Genomic DNA, 24,285 nt, shown 5'->3' on the forward strand with positions numbered 1-24,285 from the left:
ATGACATACCAAAATAGACTGATGCTGGACAGAGTTCAGAATCTCTCCCTCCCTTTCTTCCTCTCTCAAACATAGGCTACACAACAAAGCCATCATGACATTTTTGTCATTTTTAAAGCAAAATTTAGAATTTTTAGGCTCACAATATTACTAATATTTTTTAATAAATAGCCTACCTAATAATATTAATATAACTACAATTAAATTATTTTGTCACTATTATAGTTGTATATTATTAATATTACTAATTAATTTAAACTTGGAATATTTTATATTAGCCTTTTAATGTTTGATTTTGAAGTAGCCTAAAAGCCCCGTTGGCTCAATCAGCTTATAAACTGCATGGACGTTGACTTCCATCAGACCACTGCGGTATGAGTAAGCAAAATAAGCTGTGATGGTCTCCTCCATCACCTCCGTTCACACTACCAAACACAAACAAACAATTGATACGAGAGAGAGAGAGAGAGAGAGAGAGAGAGAGAGAGAGAGAGAGAGAGAGAGAGAGAGAGAGAGAGAGAGAGAGAGAGAGAGAGAGGCGCGTGCATACTCACAGAGGCGGCGGATCCAGAAGTCGCACATACCCTGTAATTTTCGGTAAACGGTAACCGGAGAGAGAACGAGAGACAAAAGCGATTGAATGAATCGGCGGGATCTTGTGATAAACTCCAGCTTGGCTTTGAATGGGAGCTAATGACACTGCACTGGATCGAGCTGCTAGTTCAGTCACGGGCGGTAACGGGACCGGCCCACACCGTCACATCCGTTAAATAGGCCTACACCGATTCCCGTACCGGCCAAACATGAGCATGCGGGACTTCCCACCCCACTGACTAACCCTGTATAAATCAAGTATTTTAGGTCCTACGACTGTTTTTTTTTTTCTTTTCTCTCTATTTCTTTTTAAATCACCTCTTAAATAGGCTATTTGCAAAAATAATTCAAATACTATATTCTCACTCGATATGAAGCCATTAAACATGCTCGCATAATAGCCTAATTATTAAAGAACGAGTAAAATGCTGTTCAAAACAAATTTAAATCAACAGGACATGTCAACTTTTTAAAAGTAGATCTATATCAACAGTTTATGGGCTACTTTATATATTTAAATTAAAGTCACGTTTTTAAAACTTTTTTAAAACTGCACTGTGACTACAACTAGTTTCTTTTATTTAAACCTTTATTAGGGCCAAACAACATTGACTAAAGACATAAGCTAACAAGCTCCTCTAAAACTCACACCTATAGTTTTATAACAGCGTTTTAATGTGCAATAATAATGTTTATGAGTTTCTGCTCTAAAACAGATTCTAAGCATGCCCTTCAGTGATGCCTCTAGCAACATAAAACATGATTTTTTTATGGTGCAGTAAACACCAAACAGTGTTTGTGCTCAAGCCCGCCCTCATGTGGCAGAAAAACAACAGTACCTAACACAACTCTCATCTGTTTCTTCTCTCACTCTCTTCTTCATCGCCTATGACTTCCTGAAGAACTGAGCCTCCTTCTCTGTAATCCTTTATAAACTTGTTCTCACAGTAATTCCATGCATCTTGAAAAGACAAAGCCTTATTACAAACTACTAGAAGCTATTAAGATGATCTCTCATAAACACAACATTTTTTTAAATATCTGATTTAAAGATAAATATGATTCATTTAGAGAGAAACATGGTTTATGTCAGTGATGAATGAGATTATGAAGGGTGACATCTATCGCTCTGGACCTCAGAGTATTCACTATAGTGCTGATCCGGGGCTTGTGTTTCCTTGTAAGCTAGAGGCATGAAAGCATTATATCCCATTACCCTCGAGAAAGAAGCAGACAGAGAAGGAGAGATGGACCGAAAAGCAGATAATGCACACAAAAAGAGAAATTCTCAGACAGACGGGAAGTTCTAATCCTTTAATGCTGTGCAAATGACATTTAGATCAAAGCCGCTAAAAGGACAAATGCAATACACACATTTGTGCGCATCTGTGAGTGTGTGTCTATGCATGTAACTTGGGATATGGGACAGCTGTAAAACTCTGTCTGATCATTGCTGGATTTTATACAATATTTATAGCTCTCTTCCTCAGATCTGATTGGCTGAGGCACTTTTCAGAAGTGCTGATATACAGACCAACAGCACTGGGATGTTTGTACTAAAATTTGTATTAAAATTTTTAGTAACACTTTACAATAAGGTTCCATTTGTTATCATTAGTTAACTAGATTAGTTAAGATTAACAATGAAAAATACTTTTAAAGCATTTATTAATCTTAATTAATGTTGATTCCATCATTTACTAAAGTAGTGCTCATTGTTAGTTAATGCATTAAATATAGTTGACAAATGGAACCTTATTGTAAAGTGTTACCAAACTCTTTGTGCTTACAGTGTTCCAGAAAGGAACATATCATATATAATATTGATATTTACAGCAACATTATTTCATTCATGTGGAAGAAAATGTATTCTACATGTTAGACCTCAAGAATGAATGTTTGTTTAAACTCCAGAGAGTGAGCTATCTTTTAATTAATTCATTCATTCATTCATTCATTTTTCCCCTAAATTATGTTTTATAAATGAATATACATTTATCATAAACTAACTGTTCAATAAAGCTTTTTTAATAAACCTCAACAATTCAATCATCCTTTAAAAATTATAATTATAGGACAAAATTTTTATAAACGATTTATTTATAACTAAAAATTGCATTAATGTAAAAAAAATCATGATTGTGTGATTTTTCTTAAAATTATAATAATAATAATAATAATAATAAAACAACAACCAATGTAATATTTGTTAAAAATAATAATGATAAAAAATACAAATAATATTAATAAGAAGAATCATTATTATTATTATTATTATTATAATTATTATTATTATTATTATTATTATTATCATTATTACTATTATACATTATGTAATGTTTCAATAAATTGTATTTCTAACAACACAGTCCTGATCATCAAGATGAAGACTTAATATCAAAGATTATTTAAAAGTTAATTATAGCTATCAATATCATTTCAGTATCAATTTAGGGCCCAGCCCTAGATCTAGACTGGAGTATGTGAGTGATTTTTAACTCCAGAGAAGGTGTCTCTCACCAAGAAATTGAATATTTTCAACTAACTTGCCAGATTTTATCAAAAATATACATTATTCATAGGGCTGTCAAATGATTAATCACGATTAATCACATCCAAAATAAAAGTTTTGTTTACATAATATATGTATGTGTACAGGGTATATTTATTATGTATATATAAATACACACACATAAATTATATATTTAGAAAATATTTACATGTATATACATTTATATATTTATTTCTTATATTTTATATTATATATAAATATATTTAATATATAAACAAACATATTCTTCTTAAATATATACATGCATGTGTGTGTATTTATGGTATACATAATAAATATACACAGTATACACACATATATTATGTAAACAAAACTTTTATTTTGGATGTGATTAATCGTGATTAATCATTTGACAGCCCTAATTATTCAATATCAACTCTCTGTTTACAGAACTTCACACTCACACTATCACATGCATGACTATTTCCACACACTTCCCTTCCCACACACTCGTGACCAAAGGGAAATGAACCAAGCTATAACATGAACATATTCACAATATAAACATATTTCAACCCGGAAATTTATGCTCTCAGCCAAGACTGGAGGTTTTTGTTTGTTTGTTTTTGAGCTTTTAGCTCTCTATGATCGATTTCTTCTGCGACCTTCTGCGACAATAAGTCAATAATGTGTATTTGTTGTGTGTTTGTGCAGTCATAAAGCCTGAGGAAAAACATCAGGTGTGCTTTTAGTTCATTTAGTGTACATCTATATAAAAGCATATTGGTTGTTTGTTTTCATTTTGCCTTCAGGTCATGTGTTCTGCCAGTGACTCCTCATGAATGCCGTTCATACTGACAGTGATTTAACCGCTAGAGATTGGCAAGCTACTGTACTTTTTGTTTCTTGTCAGAAATCCAGTACAACTGCTGTAACCAACCGCATCATGAGGTGGATCATGTGAGCACAACTGTTTAAACTCTCACATCACACCAGGATTCATTTGCATAATGCATCAAACCCTAGTGTTGCATAGAAGTTGCTTAACGTTTCGTCACCAATGGTGTCATTCTGACTTAAATTGCCAACTCTCATTGAAAATGAATGAATTCTCATATTCTCTCTTTACTCTACAGGAGGAGAATTTTACTTCTCTCTGATAATAAATCTAACTGCCAAGCTAAACCCTTCTACACAGTTTGTTTGGGTTAACTGATTAAGTCAATCAAACCTTTCTCCAATCTAATTGGTTCACTCCATGCCTGTTACATAACTCACACAACAGGAGGCCTTCTTAGCACTATGATTGGCTAAATACCCTGTCAGATAATGGCCACTAGTTATAGGCATAAACGGTCATAAATAGGCCTAAATGGGTAAAACAGGTGCAAGAAAGTGTGAGGTGTCTCATATTTATTTATATCATATGATAAGTGATATCACATGAGCAGTGAGAGCAATATCACACGAGTGCTATTTTTGTCACAATGAACATGAATGCAAATGTGATTTTATACAACAGTTCAGTAAATAAGAAGTTAATATTGTGCTATAATGAATCAGCCATTTGAACGAATCAACAGCCCTTATAATATATATGTATATATATATATACACGTGTGTGTGTGTGTTATATAAACATTAAAATTATTATAGTACTGGTTGGTTGTCAATAGTCCCCAACTGTAAGATACATGACTTCAACTCAGAAACTGCATGATATAAACTGCAAACACCTAAACCCAGAGAGCAGACTTTATTTTCTCATTTCAAAAGTCCACTGCATGACTGAGATTTTTAATTGATTAACAATCTTGTTTAAGTGAATAATGGCCTGCAAAAGCAATGATGTCTAATCCTGATTGACTTTTTTATCAGTGATTTAAGCTTGTGAATAAGAGTTCACAAAAAAGCACACACATGGGACCCAGTCGATAATGGAGCTTTTTTTTTTCATGCAGAAGTCATTCCCCAAATCCCAAATCTCGTCTCTATGTATTATGTTCCTGTCTATTTCCTCTCCCTTATTCTAATTTGTCTCAACAGTTCTTTCTCTTTCTCTCCGGCCTCCCTTCGTCCCACTTGTCTGTAAATGTTTTTAATTAGCTGACTACAACCCTGATGACAGTGTGACGAGGAGAAAGAATGAGACTCTCTAATCGCTGTAATTAAACAACACGCCGCACAAGAAAGAAGGAGGGAAGAGACCTTGGCTCTCTCTATTCATACAGATGAAGTGACAGAGAGAGTGAAGGATGGAAGGAGGAGAAAAATACTGTTGGGAGGGAAAGTAGGAAGATTGTACTTTTTCAACGGTACACTCTTAAGGTTCAGTGGATGTTAAAGATAATTTATGGAACCATCAATGCCAATAAAGAATGCCTGGAATTCATGAAGCCATTTAAAATTAGATAATTATATACAACAGCTACAGTTGGCTATACCGGCATATATATTTATTTCTATACTATATAAAAAGTCATGTTGGGTCAATGACAAAATTGATTTTTTAAATAAATAAAATGAGGAATGATGTGAAAAAAATCTTTAAATATATAGTTTAAGACATATGCCAAGTTCTAGGAAATGCATTCTTCATTCTTCATGTGAATTTATTTAACCTTTTTTTTTTCTTGGTTTCACACATACAATTGTGAACCCAGGGTCCGTCTAAACTACAAGTAAACAAGTAAAAATTCTTAATATATTTTTTAAAATAACCTGAACAGATGTGAGTGTGAGATCCTAATTATTATTTTTAATATAAATAATATAAATAAAATGAAAAGCACTGGAAAAAAGACTTGGCATTAGCAATTAGTAACATATATATATATATATATATATATATATATATATATATATATATATATATATATATATATATATATATATATATATATATATATACAGTGCCTTGCGAAAGTATTCATACCCCTTAATTTTTTTCACATTTTATTATGTTGCTGCGTTATGATAAACTTCTTTAAATTACTTTTTTCCACATCAATCTACACTCCATACACCATATTGGCAAAGCAAAAACAGAATTGTCAAAACTTCGTAAATTTATTTAAAAAAAAAAAATTCCACTAAGTACATTGCATAAGTATTTATAAGTTTATTTAATTTTTTTGATTTAGAAAATTTGAAGTATGTATTCTTTTTTGTTTGATGCGACAAGCTTTGCTCATCAGCATTTGGTTATTATCTGCCATTCTTCTCCTCATCTCTTCACCTCTCAAGCTCTGTCAGGTTGGATGGGGGCAGACACACATTTTCAGGTTTCTCCAGAAATATATGATTGCCTTCAGGCTCAGGCTGTGGCTGGGCCACTCAAGGACTCTTGCTGTGTGTTTAGGGTCATTGTCCTGTTGGAAGGTGAACCTTCTGCCCAGTCTGAGATTCTGAATGCTCTGGACTGGGTTTTCATTAAGGCTATCTCAATATTTTTGTGCATTGAGCGTTTCTTCCTGCCGCTGAAAAACAGCCCCACAGCATGAGGCTGCTACCAGCACACTTTACTTTTGGGATGGTACTGTGCAGGTGATGAGCAGAGCTGGTTTCCTTCAAACATGACGCTTAGAATTGAGGTTCATCAGACCAGAGAATCTTGTTTCTCAGAGTCTGAGGGTCCTTCAGGTGATTTTTTGTAAATTCCAAGTGTGTTTTCATGTGTCTTAACTGAAGAGAGAATTGAGTATGGCCACACGGCCATAAAGATTGGATCGGCGGAGTGTTGGAGTGATGTTTGTCCTTCTGTAGATTTCTCCTATCTCCACATATGATCATGGAGCACAAGTAGAGTGACTATCAGGTTCTTGGTCACCAGTCTAACCAAAGCCCTTCTCCATCAGTTGCTCCGTTTGGCCAGGAGGCCAGCTCTAGGAAGAGTCCTGATTGTTTCAAACTTTTTCCATTAAGGGTAATAGAGACTACATGCTTCTGTGACCCATCAATGAAGCATATTTTTTTCTGAACTCTTCCACAGACGTGTGGCTTGACGCAAACCTGTTTCTGAGCTCCACAGGCAGTTCTTTTGACCTCAGTGCTTGGTTTTTGCTCTGATATGCATTATCAGTTAGACATTTTATTAAGAGGTGTGCCTTCCCAAATCATACCCATTAATACTTCAATACTTGAAATGTAGTAACATCTACAAGCAAAATGAATGCTCCTGAGCTAAATTTCAACTGTCCCAGATAAGGGTATGAATACTTACGCAATGGAATCATTTTAGTTTTTTATTTTTAATAAATTTGCAATGTTAAAATTTTTTTTTTTTTTTTTTTGCTTTACAATGATGGTCTATGGAGTGTAGATTGTTTTTGGGGGAAAAAAAATAATTTAAAGCAGTTTAACATAAGTCAGCAACAAAACAAAAGTGAACAAAATGATGGGGTATGAATCTCCAAGGTACATTTTTTTCTCATTATTCTTCTATAAATGGTTTTAATTATAATAATTTGTAATAAATATAATAAATTATATTTTTATCATATTTGGAGATTTTCTGTTTCACCACCCGAACAGTTTTGACTTTATACCTATGAAAATAAATTAATTAATTTTAATACACAAATTAAAAACTTGTTTCTCATAGAAAAGGTGCATTTAAGACATTGCATGTATAAAAAAAAATAAAAATGTCACTAACCCTAGTGACAAATCTGTTATTAAAACTTAAGTAATAGCAGTTCCCTTTCAGTTGGTCACTCTGGACGTCACGTCGGTGACTGACGAATTGGGAATCTCACTAGAGAGACCAATCTACTTAGAGTGTAATCTAAACGTGCCAATGCACATTAGCATGCGATGACTGCATCCAGCTGCCACTGATCACAGCGTGAGCATAAAAAAGCCACAGGTGCAACGCATACTCAGCTTCAAGCCGAGCAATTGTTTCGTTCTGCTCCTACTGCTTCGTGGAGAAGAAACTCAACGAGTTTAGCGCGCTCTTGGAAAGCTCTGGTGTTGGCAGTACGGCCCATCAGCAGTGGTGGTTCTTCCCGTGTCGAGTGGGTTGCCCACATCAGGCTGCACTACCCCCTGTTTGTGTTGCAGGTGGCCATCTCCCCTGTGCGCTTCAGCACACTAAAAGAGCAAACTCTAAAAGAGCATTCACAGGTTTAAAGACACATTTTTTTAAAGATGCCTTTCCACCCGTGCGTTTCTGGATGCAGCCGTTACCTGGCGCTGGGTGATGGTCACGATCGCTGCCTCACGTGCCTGGCCTTTAAGCACACTGAGGCGGTGTTTGTAGACGAGTCATGCTCTCATTGTGGGAAAATGACCGTTGCAGAGTTGCGGACCAGGCCCCGTTTCCTGCAAAGCGGCGGGGTGCCTGTGCCTCTGCAAAGATCTATGGTTCCACCTGGCAGCTGCCGGGGGGGCGCTACTTCTGGCAGTAGCCGGACTGGTCTTATGGTGATGGTGAGGAATTCCCCTGCAAGGAACCAACCTCCGAGGGCTCCTCCTTCCACCAGCACTTTGCAGCTGCCCAGGGAACAGACTGGACCCTATCGTGGGGTAACACTTGTATACTTCGGCACACCCCCGACGACCGGATGTCAATCGCTGCATCGGAGGGTGAGCCAGAGGTTTCTGGAGATGATGATCCAGCAGTGCTGCCACCTTCTGGGCAGCCAGCAATGCCGGATCCGGATCCAGAAATGGTGGCTATACTTGCCCGGGGCCGAGAGGGTTGGGCTTAAGTGGAAATCTCTTCTGCGTCCCGAACCCTCGAGGCTGGACGACTAGACAGCGGTCCCACTGAAACAGTTTCAGAGGCTCCTGGGGCATATGGCAGCTGCAGAGGCAGAGGCAGTCACGCCTCTGGGGCTGCTTCATATAAGACAGCTTCAACACTGGCTCCACACTGGCTTCAACTTGGCGTGGTAACACGGCACTCACCGGGTCCAAGTCACACCGGCTTGCTGCCAAACCTTTACCCCATGCTCAGAGCTTGCATTTCTCCGGGCAGGAGTGCCCCTAGAACAGGTCTCCAGGAATGCTATGGTTCACACGGATGCCTCCACCACTGGCTGGGGGACCACGTTCGATGGGCTTGCAATCTTGGGGGTTTGGACGGGCACCCAACTGCACTGGCACATCAATTGCCTAGAGCTGCTGGCAGTACCCCTTGCCTTGATCCATCTCAAAGGGCGCTTACAAGGCAGGCTTGTATTGGTCCGCACAAACAACACTGCAACCACTGCGTACATCAACAGATGTACATTCTGGACCTGCACAACCAGGCAGCTGATGAGCTGTCATGAGCTGCGCTCCCCGGGGAATGGAGACTCCATCCCCAGATGGTCCAGCTGATTTGGAGACATTTCGGGACCACTCATGTAGACCAGTTTGCATCTCAAGAGACTTCTCACTTCCAGTTGTTTTACTCCCTGACCGAAGGAACACTTGGCACGGACGCACTGGCACACAGCTGGCCTTGGGGCCTTCCCAAGTATGTGATTCCCCCAGTGAGCCTTCTTGCACAGACAATGTGCAAGAGCAGGGAGGATGAGGAGCAAGGCCTGCTTGTGGCACCTTATTGGCCCACTCGGACCTGGTTCCCAGAACTGATCCTCCTTGTGACATCCCCTCCTTAGCAGATTTCTCTGAGGAAGGATCTACTGACTCAGAGATGGGACACCCTGTGGCACCTGCGTCCAGACCTCTGGAGACTTCATGTCTGGTCCCTGGATGGGACACAGAGGTTCTAGGTGACCAACCCCAGGAGGTCATTGACACCATCACTTCGGCAAGAGCACCCTCTACGAGACATGCTTACATCTTGAAGTGCAACCTGTTCATCGAGTGGTGTTCTTCTCACCGAGAAGACCCCCAAAAATGCCCAATCAGAGTCGTGCTGTCCTTTCTGTAGCAGGGGTTGGAGCGAACGCTTTCTCCCTCCACCCTTAAAGTCTATTTTACTGCGATTGCTGCTAATCTCAAACCATGTGGAAGTGAAGTCGGTAGGGAAGCATGATCTGGTCATCAGGATCCTTAGGGGGGTGAGAAGGCCTCCCTCTATACCCTCTTAGGACCTGTCTCTAGTGCTCAAAGCACTACAGCAGGGCCCATTTGAGCCTTTGCAGATAGTTGAGCTGAAGTTTCTATCAATGAAGACTCTGCTCCTGCTTGCACTGGCCTCCATCAAGAGGGTAGGGGACCTGCAGGCATTCTCGGTTGACGAATCATGCCTAGAGTTTGGGCCGGCTGACTCCCAGGTAGTCCTGAGGCCCTGGCCTGTCTATGTGCCCAAGGTTCCCACTACTCCCTTCAGGGATCAAGTGGTGAGCCTGCAAGTGCTGCCCTCGGAGGAGGCAGACCCAGCCCTAGTTTAGCTTTGTCCCATCCGAGCCTTGAGATGCTACGTAGACCGGACACAAAGCTTCAGGACCTCAGACCAGCTCTTTGTCTGCCACGGAGGACGACAGAAGGGGAATGCCATCTCTAAGCAGAGGATGGCCCACTGGATAGTGGATGCCATCACCCTGGCTTATCAGGCACAGGGTGTGACCTGCCCATTCAGGTTGCAAGCTCATTCTAATAGAAGTGTTGCATCCTTCTGGGTGCTGGCTGATATGTGTAGAGCTGCGGACTGGGCGATCCCCAACATGTTTGCTAGATTCTATAGCCTTTGTGTGGAATCCGTGAGAACTAGTAGAGAGTTGGGTTCCATATGTAGAGACCTAAGTGGATCCCATATGTGTAAAGTCCATGGTATAGCCTCAGTGCCAGTGTTTCCCCGGCAGACTTTTCCATTTGCCATTGCCATCTCAAAGAGGGTTACAATCACCTCTATTCTTCCATATATACCTAAACGGTTGTTCATATGTGTAAGTGCTTCTGAAACCTCATTCGGGATGGATGGAGCTTCCGCAACGTTCCTGTTCCAAGTTGAACGGGTACTTTTTCCCAGTGTTATTCAATCTCTATTGGGAAGTGCTATGACAACAGTGGCTGGCCTTCTGGTTGCGAGCCCCGGTCTATGCTGAAAAGGGGCAGCATCCATGGTGCTTTAGTAGAGATTCCTAATTCGTTGGTCACCGACTTGACGTTGAGAGTGACCGACTGAAAGGGAATGTCTCGTTTATGTATTGCACCCCTCGTTACCTGAAGGATGGAATGAAGATGTCATGTCCTGTTGTCACAGCTGCTGTACCACCGCTGAGCGGCTGGGTTACCAGCTCGGCTTCTCTGTGAAAACCTGAGTGTGTGGTGCACCTGCTGCCTTTTTACGCTCAAGCTGTGATCAGCAGCAGCTGGGTGCAATCATTGCATGCCAATGTGCATTGACTCGTTTAGTTTACACTCTAAGTAAATTGGTCTATCTAGCGAGATTCCCAATTGATCGGTCACTGACGTGACGTCTCCGTTCCCTCCTTCAGGGAACGAGGGTTACAATACTTAACCGAGATGTTATTTTATCAGGTTTTAAGCGTCTGGTACCTGTACTGCTCTGGATGGTTCTAACAGTAGTTGTAGTTCGAGGTGGTGAGATGGCCTGACGCGTCGCTCTCTCCTCTTCTTCCTCCTGCGAGCAGCCCTTTTCGATGGCCCGCACGTAACTGTGGCTCCTCATGCGGAAGCATCCGGACCCTGGTAGATCCAGAGCATCCATGGCCTTAGACTCCATCTCACTGAACACACTCTCACACACGGCCTCAATCTGTCCATTTACTTCCACCTCGCTCACCTGCAGGGGGAGACAACGCGTCACCACATGCTGTCATATTACCCCTTCACCCTTCTGCTATGGGATAGTAGCATTTAAACACTCCTGACTGAATAAACAGGTTTCAAGATGTTAGCTCAAGTCTTACTAATGTAAAATGACTTTAAATCATTGTAAGAAGGCAGAGGAATCTGGTGAGACCATATGTTGTTAAATGCTGCTTTACTAAAGATCTATAAAAAAATATTTGACTTTTCATGCTAATATTAACCCTGGATTAAGGCAAATTTTAACCCGAGGCAACGTTTCATACAATTTTAAAGATGTTTAGCATGACCTTTAGTTCTGTGTTATGAAAACCTGTTCAAAAATTGCAGTATACTAAAGGTATGGAAAGGGATGAACAGTGTGAAATATAGCCAAATATTAAAAATTAACCAAGGGTTGAAAATGAACAATTTGTTCATATTGCGGGAAAACAATAGTCAGCTTATTATAAACAACTGATTCACTTTTAAAATGCAAAATATATTTTAACATAACATAACATAACATAACATAACATAACATAATATATATATATATATATATATATATATATATATATATTATATATATATATATATATAAATATATATATATATATATATACAGTGGGGGAAATATTTATTTGATCCCCTGCTGACTTTGTAAGTTTTCCCACTTGCAAAGAGATGAAGGGTCTGTCATTTTTATGGTAGGTTTAATTTAATGTATAGAGACAGAATAGAAAAACCAAAAAACAAATCTAGAAAAAAACACCTTATATAAAGGTTAGAAATTGATTTGCATTTCAGTGAATGAAATATGTATTTAATCCCCAAGCAAAACATGACTTAGTACTTGGTGCAGAAACCCTTGTTGGCTCAGAAGTAAGGCATTTTTTTGTAGTTGGTCACCAGGTTTGCACACATCTCAGGAGGGATTTTGATCCACTCCTATTTACAGATTCTCTCTAAATTCTTAAGGTTTCTTGGTTGTCGTTTGGCAACTCGAAGTTTCAGCTCCCTCCACAGATTTTCTATAGGATTGAGGTCTGGAGACTGGCTAGGCCTCTCCATGACCTTAATGTGCTTCTTCTTGAGCCACTACTTTGTTGCCTTGGCGGTATGTTTCGGGTCATTGTAATGCTGGAAGACCCATCCATGACCCATCTTCAGTGTTCGGGCTGAGGGAAGGAGGTTCTCGTCCAAGATTTTACAGTACATGGCCCCGTTCATTTGTCCCTTAATCCAGTGAAGTCGCCCTGTACCCTTAGCAGAAAAACAGTCCCAAAGCATAATGTTTCCACCTCCGTGCTTGACTGTAGGGATGGTGTTCTTGGGGTCATAATCAGCATTTCTCTCCCTCCAAACATGGTGAGTCGAGTTAATGCCAAAGAGCTCAATTTTGGCCTCATCTGATCACAGCACTTTCTCCCAAGCCTTCTCTGAATCATTTAGATGTTCTCTGGCAAACTTTAAATGGGTCTGTACATGTGCTTTCTTGACCAGGGGGACCTTGCGAGCGCTGCAGGATTTCAGTCCATTGCGGCATAGTGTGTTACCAATGTTTTGCTTGGTGACTGTGGTCCCAACCATCGTAAGATCATTAACTAGCTCCTCCCGTGTAGTTCTGGGCTGATCCCTCACCTTTCTTATGATCATCCTTACCCCACTAGGCAAGATCTGGCACAGAGCTCCAGACCAAAGCCAATTGATGGTTGTTTTGTATTTCTTCCATTTCCGAATAATCACACCAACACTTGTCTCCTTTTCACCAAGCTTTTTGCTGATGGTCTTGTAGCCCATTCAAGGCTTGTGTAGATCTACAATCATGTCTCTGACATCCTTTGACAGCTCTTTGGTCTTGCCAATGGTGGTGGGAGAGGTTGGAATGGAAGATACAGATCGTGTGGAAAGGTGTCTTATACACCTAACGAGCTAGGAGTAACTTCTTAAAGTGTCAGGACTAATCTGTGTTCCACATGGGCACATAACCCATCTGTGGGAGCCAGAATTCTTGCTGGTTGGTAGGGGATCAAATCCTTATTTCACTCACTAAAAAGTGCAAATCAATTTCTAACCTTTATATAATGTGTTTTTTTCTGGATTTTTTGGTTGATATTCTGTCTCTATCCAATAAAATAAACCTACCATAAAAAATTACAGACCCTTAATTTCTTTGTAAGTGGGCAAACTTACAAAATCAGCAGTGAATCAAATAAATATTGATTGATTGATTGATTGATTTTAATTTGTAAAAAAGAATATACATTGTATTATTTATATTTTTGTTTCTTAGATATAATCAACAATAATACATAATATACAATACAAAATATTCATACAAATGTAAAATATATGTATAAATCATAAAATCTATATATTGTGTAAATATAATTCAACTATATGAATATAATTATGTTAATATAATATATTATTTAAAATACCAATAATAACAATAACAATAATGATATTATTATTATTATTATTATTATTATTATTATTATTATTACTAAAAATAATTAAATAAAAATACTACACAGTAGATACATGCATTCACAATCCAGGGTGCTTTGTTATTAGTGTGTTTAAGAAAAGAAAAAATAATTTGACTTTAAAATAGATTTACTTAATGACATTGTTTCAGTTTAAAATGTCATGACACCCATAAATACCAAAACGAGTAAACATCGCAGCTGGAATTAGTAATGGTTAAATATTGATTTAAAATCAATTGTCAGGGGAAAATGTGCAAATTGCGAATCCTGAGCTGTCATTTATCATGTAGGCTCAATTTAACCCTCTAACAGCCAAGCTGCATCTTCAACGATAAGGGTTAAACACACTAATACAGAAAAAAGAAAAAACAGAAAAAAGGAGTGCAGAGGGGAGGAAATCTGTACAAGTGAAAGCGAAATCAGGTGTGGCTGCATCACTAGTGCTAATTCTATAATACAGCAGTGTAAGAAGTGTGACTGGATTCAGACAGAAACTTATGAGAGGAAGGGGTCTCATGATTTAAGGTTGAAAAGAAAGTGGAAACAGGTTGTTTGGAGAATTATGTGACTGGAGGACTAATAGTGAGTTGTGATTGGAGGAATAGAAAGCTGAGTGTGTCACTGGCTAAAGGAAGAAAGACAGGCACCAAGATTTGCTAATCATCTAGTAGCAACAAAACCCTCAGAGAAACACACCTACACCAACACATATGTATGCCTGTATACACACACAACACAAACACATGCCCACACATTCACTATACACATGAGGCACCAATAAATAATGGGTTTTTGGTGAGCAGACTGAACTTTTTGTCACTGAAATGATTGATATATCCTCAGGGAGCAGAAAAGAAACACATTAACACACATCCCTGAGGAAGCAGCTCTTTAAAAGGTTAGGGCTGTTGTCTGTCAGGCTTAGAACACTCACCTTAAAATTGTCTTGGTTGTAAACGCTGCCCGTTACCTTATCCCAGGGCTACAGAAGCTAATCTTGAAAACTCACCTTAAAATCCTATGGCAACAGACACTAATCCTGAAAACTCACCTTGAAAATCCCTTAGCTACACATGCTAACAAGGAAGAACACTGCTTAAAAGGCTTTACTGACACCACCTTGAAATTACTGTCGAGCATTAAACTAACAGTTAACATGAGAACACATCTCCACACACTTAATATTTTGTTACTAGCATATGCTCCTCCAGCTAGCTACGACAGTCCAATTCTGACAGAGTAGACGTTTGAAGTCTTTTACTAGTATGTACTTGTTGCTTATGGGGAAAATACATATTTTGAGTAGATTAGCAAGTCAGCAGTATTGGGACAAAATATTGCATCATAAAACTGCATCTTGACACCACATATCCTTTTGTTGCACACCGCTTAACGATATCTGAAATTGCATAGTGAGTAGTTTTACTTACATACTACATTTGATGAAGTTTGCACTTTGTGACTGCTAAAAAGGTATCTTCTGCATAGTATGAATGTGTGTAGTGTAAATGAAATTCATGTGTCATTTGACCATGTAAATGCTTTTATTTAAAATCTCTCTATCTGCCATGTTTGTAGTTTTTAACACATTTTTAATTTCTGTTTGTAGGTCTAAACAAATCTGCGTCCAACGTACAATGGGTTGTGGCCAGTTTTAGCCGTTAGAGTGTGTATGGATCTTTAATTCGTAATTTCACTGAATATAGAAAAAAAAAAACATCTGGGTACCTCTTCCAACATACTCCAATTGGCGGACACACCATTCTTATTTCTCATTACAAAATAGAGCGGATCGTATGTGAATTGGGACACAGCAAGGGACTGCGTTTGAATATTTCTATAAGCATCTAGTCAACTCTTGCACTGTATGATATGGTAATCACCTTGGACTTTTACTGACATCTAGGTGTGTGGAGGCAGCATTACACAAAAATACTAGTTTTAGTTATAGATGCCATTGTAGAAAAAGGTCTGATTGCAATTCATTCATATATGCATTTGTGCTAAAAGCACAAAGTATACTTTGATAAGGTATGATAAATGTAAATTTCATCAACAAAACATGCACATACCATATACGCACAGCCAATTTTTTTTTTAAAACCATGTTTGTATGTGCGAGCTGATTAGTTTTTCCAAAAGGTGGCGACACTGTGCCAACGTTTCACAGAGAAAAAAAAAAAGAGAATGAATAACAACAAACTACTAGAATACCTGAATAATACCAACAAAAAACTAGAATAAATAGAATCAGAATAACAGCTGCAAACAGTAATAATGTGTTCTGCTGTATGCATTCACTAATATTCATGTTAAAACTGAAGTATACCCGCGGCTTTAGCCTTAAGGTCTTTGCACACTGAGTATGAAATTCTCGTCCAAAATTTTTGCACGTTGAAAATAAATATGACCTCATGTTGTGTCAATCTCGTCAATCACGTTTATACACTGCCTCAGAAACTTTCGTCTGTCATAAAAAAAAAAAAAATGGATCAGGTTAGATTTTATGCGTTTTCGCATCTGTAGCAAGCATTTTGATAGGAACCAATTATATGAAAAAAATAAATAAAAATAAAAAAAATGCATACGATTTCTGACTCAAGGAACCTAATTATCAAGAAATACACTAACTAAGGCACCTTAAACACAGTATACACAAACATACAATTTGTGATGCTAATCCCAATCTTCCATACCATACTGATAGTATGCGAATTAGGAATCTGAATAATGCATGGATGAAGAGATGATAAAGGATGAAATGATTAATGGAATTGAACAAAAATTGAGCAAAAATATAACTTCTTTTTGTTTGCATTTTTTCCTCCCCTTTGCAAACCTTTTTGAAGGCTGACACTGAGGTAGGCTCTGGTTGGAAATCACCCTTAGGGTCTGATCCAGGTCCAGTTGTTGTTTCCCACTGGTGTAAGATCAGCTTCTTAATGGTGATTTCCACCAGAGATCGAAAGGGGGCGATGACCAACCTGGCTGATGGTGCTCATGGCCCTCATGTAACTCTCATTTCGGGAACGAAATTTGGGCGAGGCCAGCAGACCGGCCGGGTCCAGACTGTCCAAACTGCGGTTGATTGAGACCTCACTCACCGCTCGCAGGTAACTGTGACTCCGGATCTGCAGCTTGGGGGAATGGGACTCCGTACTGATCCTGCAAACAGAGAGAGAGCGAGAACAGGTGTACAAGTATTTAATGAGGGGTGAGATTACTCTTGTAACTTACACTCATTCATCATGTTCCTATGGTTTTCCTCCAACAGAGATTTCATACTCATTACTGTTGACCTAAAAACAGCTCAACCTGGTTATGTGTGTGTGTTAGTGTATTCTTCATATATCTGACACCAATGGAAACATGAACTCCTGACAATTAGTACTAGCATTTGACTGTTTGTGTTTACATATGGATGGGCAATCAGGTCTTTGAAATATGAGCACAGAAACACATTAAAACATGAACGCACACAAACACAGATTCTATCCCTTCAGGTCGAGTCAATCTTAATTATGAATGTGGCTCTTAAAATAGTATGCAGTTACAGCAAGAAAAAAAAAACACACATTAGTCATTCTTCACTGGAGTGAGGAATGTAGAGAGAGAGGGAGTAAAAGAGAAACAAAGAGGGAAGAATGCAGGAAAAGTACAAGAATAGATATAGAGGAAGAGATGACAGTGGATGAAATCAATTAAAGCAGCAAATGATGGAAAAAACAACTAAATAGTAGAAGTTTGCTGAAGTGTACAATGAGAAGGAAAGCATACACAGTTAGATCTTGCGGAAAAAATAGGACAATGCTTATGTATTCTCATTATATGCTGTTATTTCAGGAGCTCAGCTTTTTACAAACACAGTTTTTCACATGTTATATGTTGTAGATAAATCAGTAATATATTTAAAATGTTTAAATTATTTAAACATGGTTCAATTATTGTTCATTTTAATATATACGTAAATAATGACATTGGCCTATTAAAGAATGACACATCATCATCAACTAAAATGTAATTTTTATAACTAATCATATAAAATAAATGAATATTGAATATTTACTATGCGTGTTTTAACAAAATTTTAGTAAAAACTGTTTAATAAAAAAATGCCTAAAAATTGTACATAACAAAAAATAGATACTGTATGACTCAGGTCCCACATCTGTGGAATTGTTTTGCAGAAATAAAGGAAATATCTGTCTATAATGAGCACAGGCCTCAGGGGATTGCATATTTATTATATAACACTTTTTTTTCTCTTATATACATGTCGTTGTTTAAACACACAAGTATGTATGTATAGTGTATTACTGCATTTCTGAACAGAAAGTCCATTTATGGTTCACAGGTTTAGAAATTTACTTTTTTATTATGCATTATTTATCACCCTAGTTTCATGTACGTGTGTACAGGAGTATGTATATGCATGTTTGAATGTGTGGGTCCATATTTGACTTCAAGGTACAATGCTCTGATTATAAATATTCAATGCTGTGGCACTTCTTGTCGAGCAAAAAAGACAAAGAGCATGATTGCAATGACAGAGACCCTACTCAGTGTTTCCCGTTCCCTACACACTAAAAAGGGAGTATCTGAAGAGTTCAAAATTAATTCATTTGGAACACTGATGATATCATATGCTTGAGTAAATTAAATATACAATTTAAATTATCATGCTTAAACATAAAAATTATCATAACATGGATTTATTTGATAAAAAATACAGAAAAATTTTATCAGCAATCAAAAGATTATTTAATAATAATTTCAAATGTAATTTATTCCTTACAATGGCAAAAGCTGAATTTTCATCAATCATTTCTACAGGCTTCAGTGTCACATGATCCTTCAGAAACCATTCTAGTATGCTGCTTAATATTTTTGTAGAAAGTACAATACATTTTTCCCCCACAAACCTTCGATGAATATGAAAGTTCAAAAGAACATCACTTATTTGAAATTGAATTATTTTGTAACATTTATTTAACTGTCACTTTTCATCAGTTTAATGCATTCTTGCTGAATAAAAGTATTAATTTGGTAACACTTTAGTATAGGGACAAAGTCTCACTATGAACCAGTTGATTATTAGCATGCCTATTAATAACATAATAGCTGTCTATTAGTACTTATTCTGCAGGACCATATTCTAAATCCCTAATCCTACCCAATACCTACACTTAATAACTACGTACTAACTATTAATAAGCAGCAAATTAATAGTTTATTGAGGCAAAAGTCATAGTTAATGGTTTGTTAATAGTGAGAACTGGACCTTAAAATCAAATGTGATGATTATTTTCTAAAAAAAAGAGCACTTAAATTTTTACACTGCACTGATGAGCATATGCTGTTGTCACAGAAATGATGCCCACATTATACAAATGCTTTGTTTGCAAAGTTTATACACAAAAGCGCACATTCACACACACAGAACTAAAAGTGTGTGTTGATTCTCTTTATAATGCAAATCAGTTTGCTTTCATGAATAAATCTGTGGGATCCTAAAACTGACTCACTTCTTTGTATATATTCTAAGTAGGTTATGTTGTCACTGTAGTACATGGCTATAATCGCAATATGCATGTGAGGTTTTAACAAGAATACTGAAGCCAAGATCAGTTCCCGCATTAAAAAAAGACCCACTTTCATACGATATAACGGTGTGCAACTGAATTATGTTTGTAATTGGAAGGAACTTTATGGGAGGAGTTGGATGAAACTTTAAAGGCACAGGTTCTGTTGAATTTTTAATAAAGGGGAGAGTGAAAGGATTTCACTTTAGTGGTAAGAGTCTCAGGACATGAAGGGATTTTATATGAAATTGCACCGAGTAAGTGTGTATGCATGTGAACAGAGGTGGATTTAAGGACGGGATTACACCGTCTCCAGAGACCCATCCCAACAGCACTTAGAGATGCGGAGCGGGTGGAACGCCTGTAAAATACCGTGTTTAAAATGACCCCAGAGAAGATGACGGTTCATTGAAATTACAGACGGATCGGTAGGTCCATGCACCGGCACACCAGACGTTCACATACAGCACATGTATTTAATTTCCCATGTGATTTCACGGCAACAAAATGCACAAGCTAATACGTTTCCAGACTTACTTGAGTGTGGTCATCTCAGTGAGGGAGGGCTGAGTGGCTTTCAGGTAGCTGGCTCTCCGGGCCTGGACTTTGGGTGAGGGTTTAGGGCTGCAGTCTGAGTCTCCACTGTCCTCCTCTGCCATAGCCTTGATGTAGCTGCCACTCCTCATCCTCCTGCACGGGATCTCGTCATCCTGACCCACAGACGAGAAGCCACCCCACTCATCCTGAGGAACCTGCAAAGAGCGAGAGAATGTTAGCTTCTCATAAACACCTGATCTGCCTGTAAGACTTAATTATAAAGACAAGCTATATAGCAGTGCATGATGTAGACAGATAATAGAGAATAAATGAGACAATAAATGAAACCAACTAAACAAATATATAATAAAGAATAAATATAAATTCATATGATCATTCAAACATACATTAATGAGCACATTAATTGACAAACAGTTTGCAATTGTAATTATTAATATGTTTATAAATAAATGGTGGCAGTGTTTAAGTATTATTTTTGTATTACTATAGTATTAAAGGGGTCATGACATTTCCCTCAATCTTTTGACACACAGAAGAGGTCTTTGTAAGCTTAATACATCAAGTTTCATAACTTCAAATGTTCTCATCATCAATAAAAAAGCATTTATGTAATAACCCTCAGAAAAAGGCTCGTTTTGGATTTAAGTACTTTTTTCCAGAGTACTTTTTTTAGTCAGTTTTAGTACTTCAACTTTAACTAATTTTAAGTACTTCAACTAATTTTAATTTTAAAAATGAATTCAAATTTTTGTTTAAGTGGTAAAGTAATAATAACTTTCATATTTAATTACTAGGCATATAATGAAACAAATAAATGGTTTGTAAACAGCTGTTAACTCACCAAATAGTAATTAGTTTAGAAATGCATATAAACACTGTAAATCATTACTGTAAATCAACACACTAAAATTAAAAACTTAGTCTTTTGAAAGTTCAACTGCCAACTTAAAAATGTGAAGTGTTTTAAGTTATGTCAAAGTCACAAACTGTAGTCAATATATTTACACAAGAGTATTGCATTGCAAATGTCCATGCATAAATGATTTGCTGATGATCAATGTTTTAAAACATAAAAAATGCTTTATAGATAACTAACTGTTAACTTATACATCATAAATGCTTAGTGTGTCCTTATTCTAATGTATTAACCAGAACCCCTCCCAGCTGAACTACAGATGACGCAGCTATGACTATGACTTCTCAATCTTTTCCCACATTATCCCTATAACATAAAACCTCTTTGATACATCAGATAATACAGCACTTAAAAAGCTAAAAGCACATCCTGGCATAACGCGCACGGCCTTATGCAACCCGTACCCACACACTAACACCTGCTGCTCCCACTACAAAAAGCAATATTGACTTCTGCATAACCAACATCATTACCTGAAAATGAACTTGAAAACATTTTACACCCACTTGCAGTATTCATGTATGACGCACATAATGTGTACCTCTCAAACCCTCACCTCAAAAGCCTCTCACCTCTCTGAGATGAATAACAATCATTTCATATTATCCAGGCACGGCTCAAATCTTCCACCATTTTTAGTGGTCAGTGAAGGAGAACTAGTGAGCCCGGCTTCAGGCTCACTCCGTGATGTGCATCGCATGCTAAAGCAATTCTTTCACACGCTCTACTAGGGGGCGAAGCCAACAACCTATCCTCCATCGCTGAAAACAGAAGAGAAAGGGGCACAAAGAGAGATATTGTTCTGACCAGGGGAAAGGATCCACTCTCTATGGAGTGCTAAGGTTTTTTTTTTTTTTTTTTTTAAGAGGATGGAAATGAGGAAAAAGTGCAGAGAGATAGAGGCAGAACAGAAACAAAGTACCTCAATGCTCCTTCTGCTTGAAAACTATGGTTGCTATGAGGATGACCGTGACCTTACATTACTGGCAACTAAGACATCTGGAGTTATACACAGCAAGTCTGCGTACTTACAGTCAAGCTAACTCTATTAGCAGACAGACTCTCATTACTGCAGATGGGGGCTCAGATACAGGCACTTTGGCAGTTCTCCTTAGAGTTCTGCCTTTTTATTTAGTTCCTTTATCTCTCCTGACTCCATTATCTGCAACGTCTTCTCTTCTTACCCTTCTTCTCTCTTTATCTCTCTCACACTTCACTAGTCCCTTGTACTTGGCATTGAAAAAAAGTATTTTCATCCCCTAGTAAAAAAATTAGCATATGCCATTATTTATTTAAAATACATTTATTTCATATTAAGTATACTTCAAATTAGGGCTGTGCGATTTGGGGGAAACATTTTTAATTTGCAAAAGCTTCAGCTCAATATTGTCATTACCCTGCTGAAAAAAAAAAACAAAAAAACAAAACAAAAAAAATCAATAGAAACCATCACAGAAATTCTTTTAGTTTCCATTAAACTATTTTTGTTTTGCCCATTATTCTAATGAGAATTACTTGTTAATGATTTGGTTATGTTATTTCCTTTTATACTGTTTATTTTTATTTTCAAATTTTTTCATATTCCTTAAATGATTTATTACGTTGTCTATTTTGAATGTGTATCATGTTTAATTGTTGGATTCTTGGGTTTTTATTAGTTTATACTTCTTGTGGTAGCAAAATCTTGACATTTGTCCGCGCAAACGGATTTAGCTCCTGGTTTAAAGTCACCATGAAATCAGAATTGAAAATGCATATTTTTTAATGGAATACTGTAGCAATTATTATAAATAACTATAAAAACTTTAACCTCCCCTCCTCCTCAAGATGACTCATCTTCTCTTCCGGTCACGAGCTATGGAGCAAGGGCGGAGCAAGTAACATGAGGGGTAAATGCTGGGGTAAAAACTGAAGCTGATGCTTAACTTTATAGACAATGCATTGACCAGTGCTGATGCAAGCCATGGGGGAGTACACTACCCTTAAAAACTGAAAGGATATTAGGATATTACCACAACATTACTCTTAGGACATCGCAAACTATTTGTTTTATGAATATGACTTAACCTGATGGAGGATGCGTTCAGTCATTCAGGCAGCCTCTCTCTCTCTCTCTCTTTCGCATGCACGCTGTTATGTTTTGTGCCTGTTTTCTTTATACAAAGCTCTTATGATGATTCGTGATGTCTTATGGCATTTAACGGTGATTACTGCAAATCTAAAGTGACGGATCTTTAAATAAAACTCATTATGAATAATCAGTCAAAGAGTTCAAAATTTTTTTTTAGGCCAGGAAGCTACATTACTGTTGTTCTATTGATTGCCATCTGCCATATTACATACCACTAAGGGTGTAATGATTCACTTGTTTTCTCGATGCATCAAGTACAAACCCTGACAATGCAATGCATCGATCTTGAAACATAGATTTTTGAATTGTGAATCGCCGATTTCAGACAGTAATCAATTTAAAACACTAAGAATCAAATAAATTGCGATTTCTATAGCGATTCAATGCTTAAAAAATATATACACATTAAATTACTACAGACCTTGAACAGTGTTGGTGCTTCGCATCTCTCCTTCACGCGCTCCACTGTTTACTGCCTGTGACTGTCACAGGATTGCGCTTGCACTCTGTTCGTCTAACACTTTTTTTGAGCAGCTGATGTGTGATCTCTCCCTAGTAGCCTACTCGTGGCCAGTGATGCTAAAGTGAAGTAGTTTTGCTTTTCTGTAGTTTTTCAATGGCTCTCGGTCATACCCAACATTACCTGAGCAGTCAAAGGCATTTATTGCATATACGGAGCAAAAATGTAAGTGTCTAAAGCATACGCACAGTTCCATTGAATGATACATGTGTTTTAACAATGTTGTTGAACCGAATGTACAAAGGAAACTATTAAAATAACCACATCA

The 24,285-nt window shown here is 37.7% G+C and overlaps 1 protein-coding gene across 12 annotated transcripts in view; it reads right to left on the bottom strand.

Annotated features, from left to right (window-relative positions):
• The window catches only part of LOC109077236 (disks large-associated protein 1-like), a 123,447-nt gene that overhangs the window by 25,186 nt on the left and 73,976 nt on the right, over nt 1–24,285 (bottom strand). For 10 of the 12 annotated variants that reach the window (XR_006158392.1, XM_042751579.1, XM_042751575.1 and 7 more), the window contains 3 exons: nt 20,430–20,644; nt 17,295–17,475; nt 11,564–11,810 (listed from right to left, as the gene is read on the bottom strand). Coding sequence is in view for 11 of the 12 variants with exons in the window: in XM_042751579.1 (XP_042607513.1) it covers nt 11,564–11,810; nt 17,295–17,475; nt 20,430–20,644 (643 nt within the window). In the remaining variant the exon portion in view is untranslated. Of the gene's footprint in view, nt 1–11,563; nt 11,811–17,294; nt 17,476–20,429; nt 20,645–21,938; nt 22,091–24,285 lie in introns of those variants that run through there. The other 2 variants (XM_042751580.1, XM_042751578.1) reach the window with 2 other exon arrangements.

The sequence above is a fragment of the Cyprinus carpio genome, chromosome B24, assembly GCF_018340385.1.
Source record: "Cyprinus carpio isolate SPL01 chromosome B24, ASM1834038v1, whole genome shotgun sequence".
NCBI lineage: Eukaryota > Metazoa > Chordata > Actinopteri > Cypriniformes > Cyprinidae > Cyprinus > Cyprinus carpio.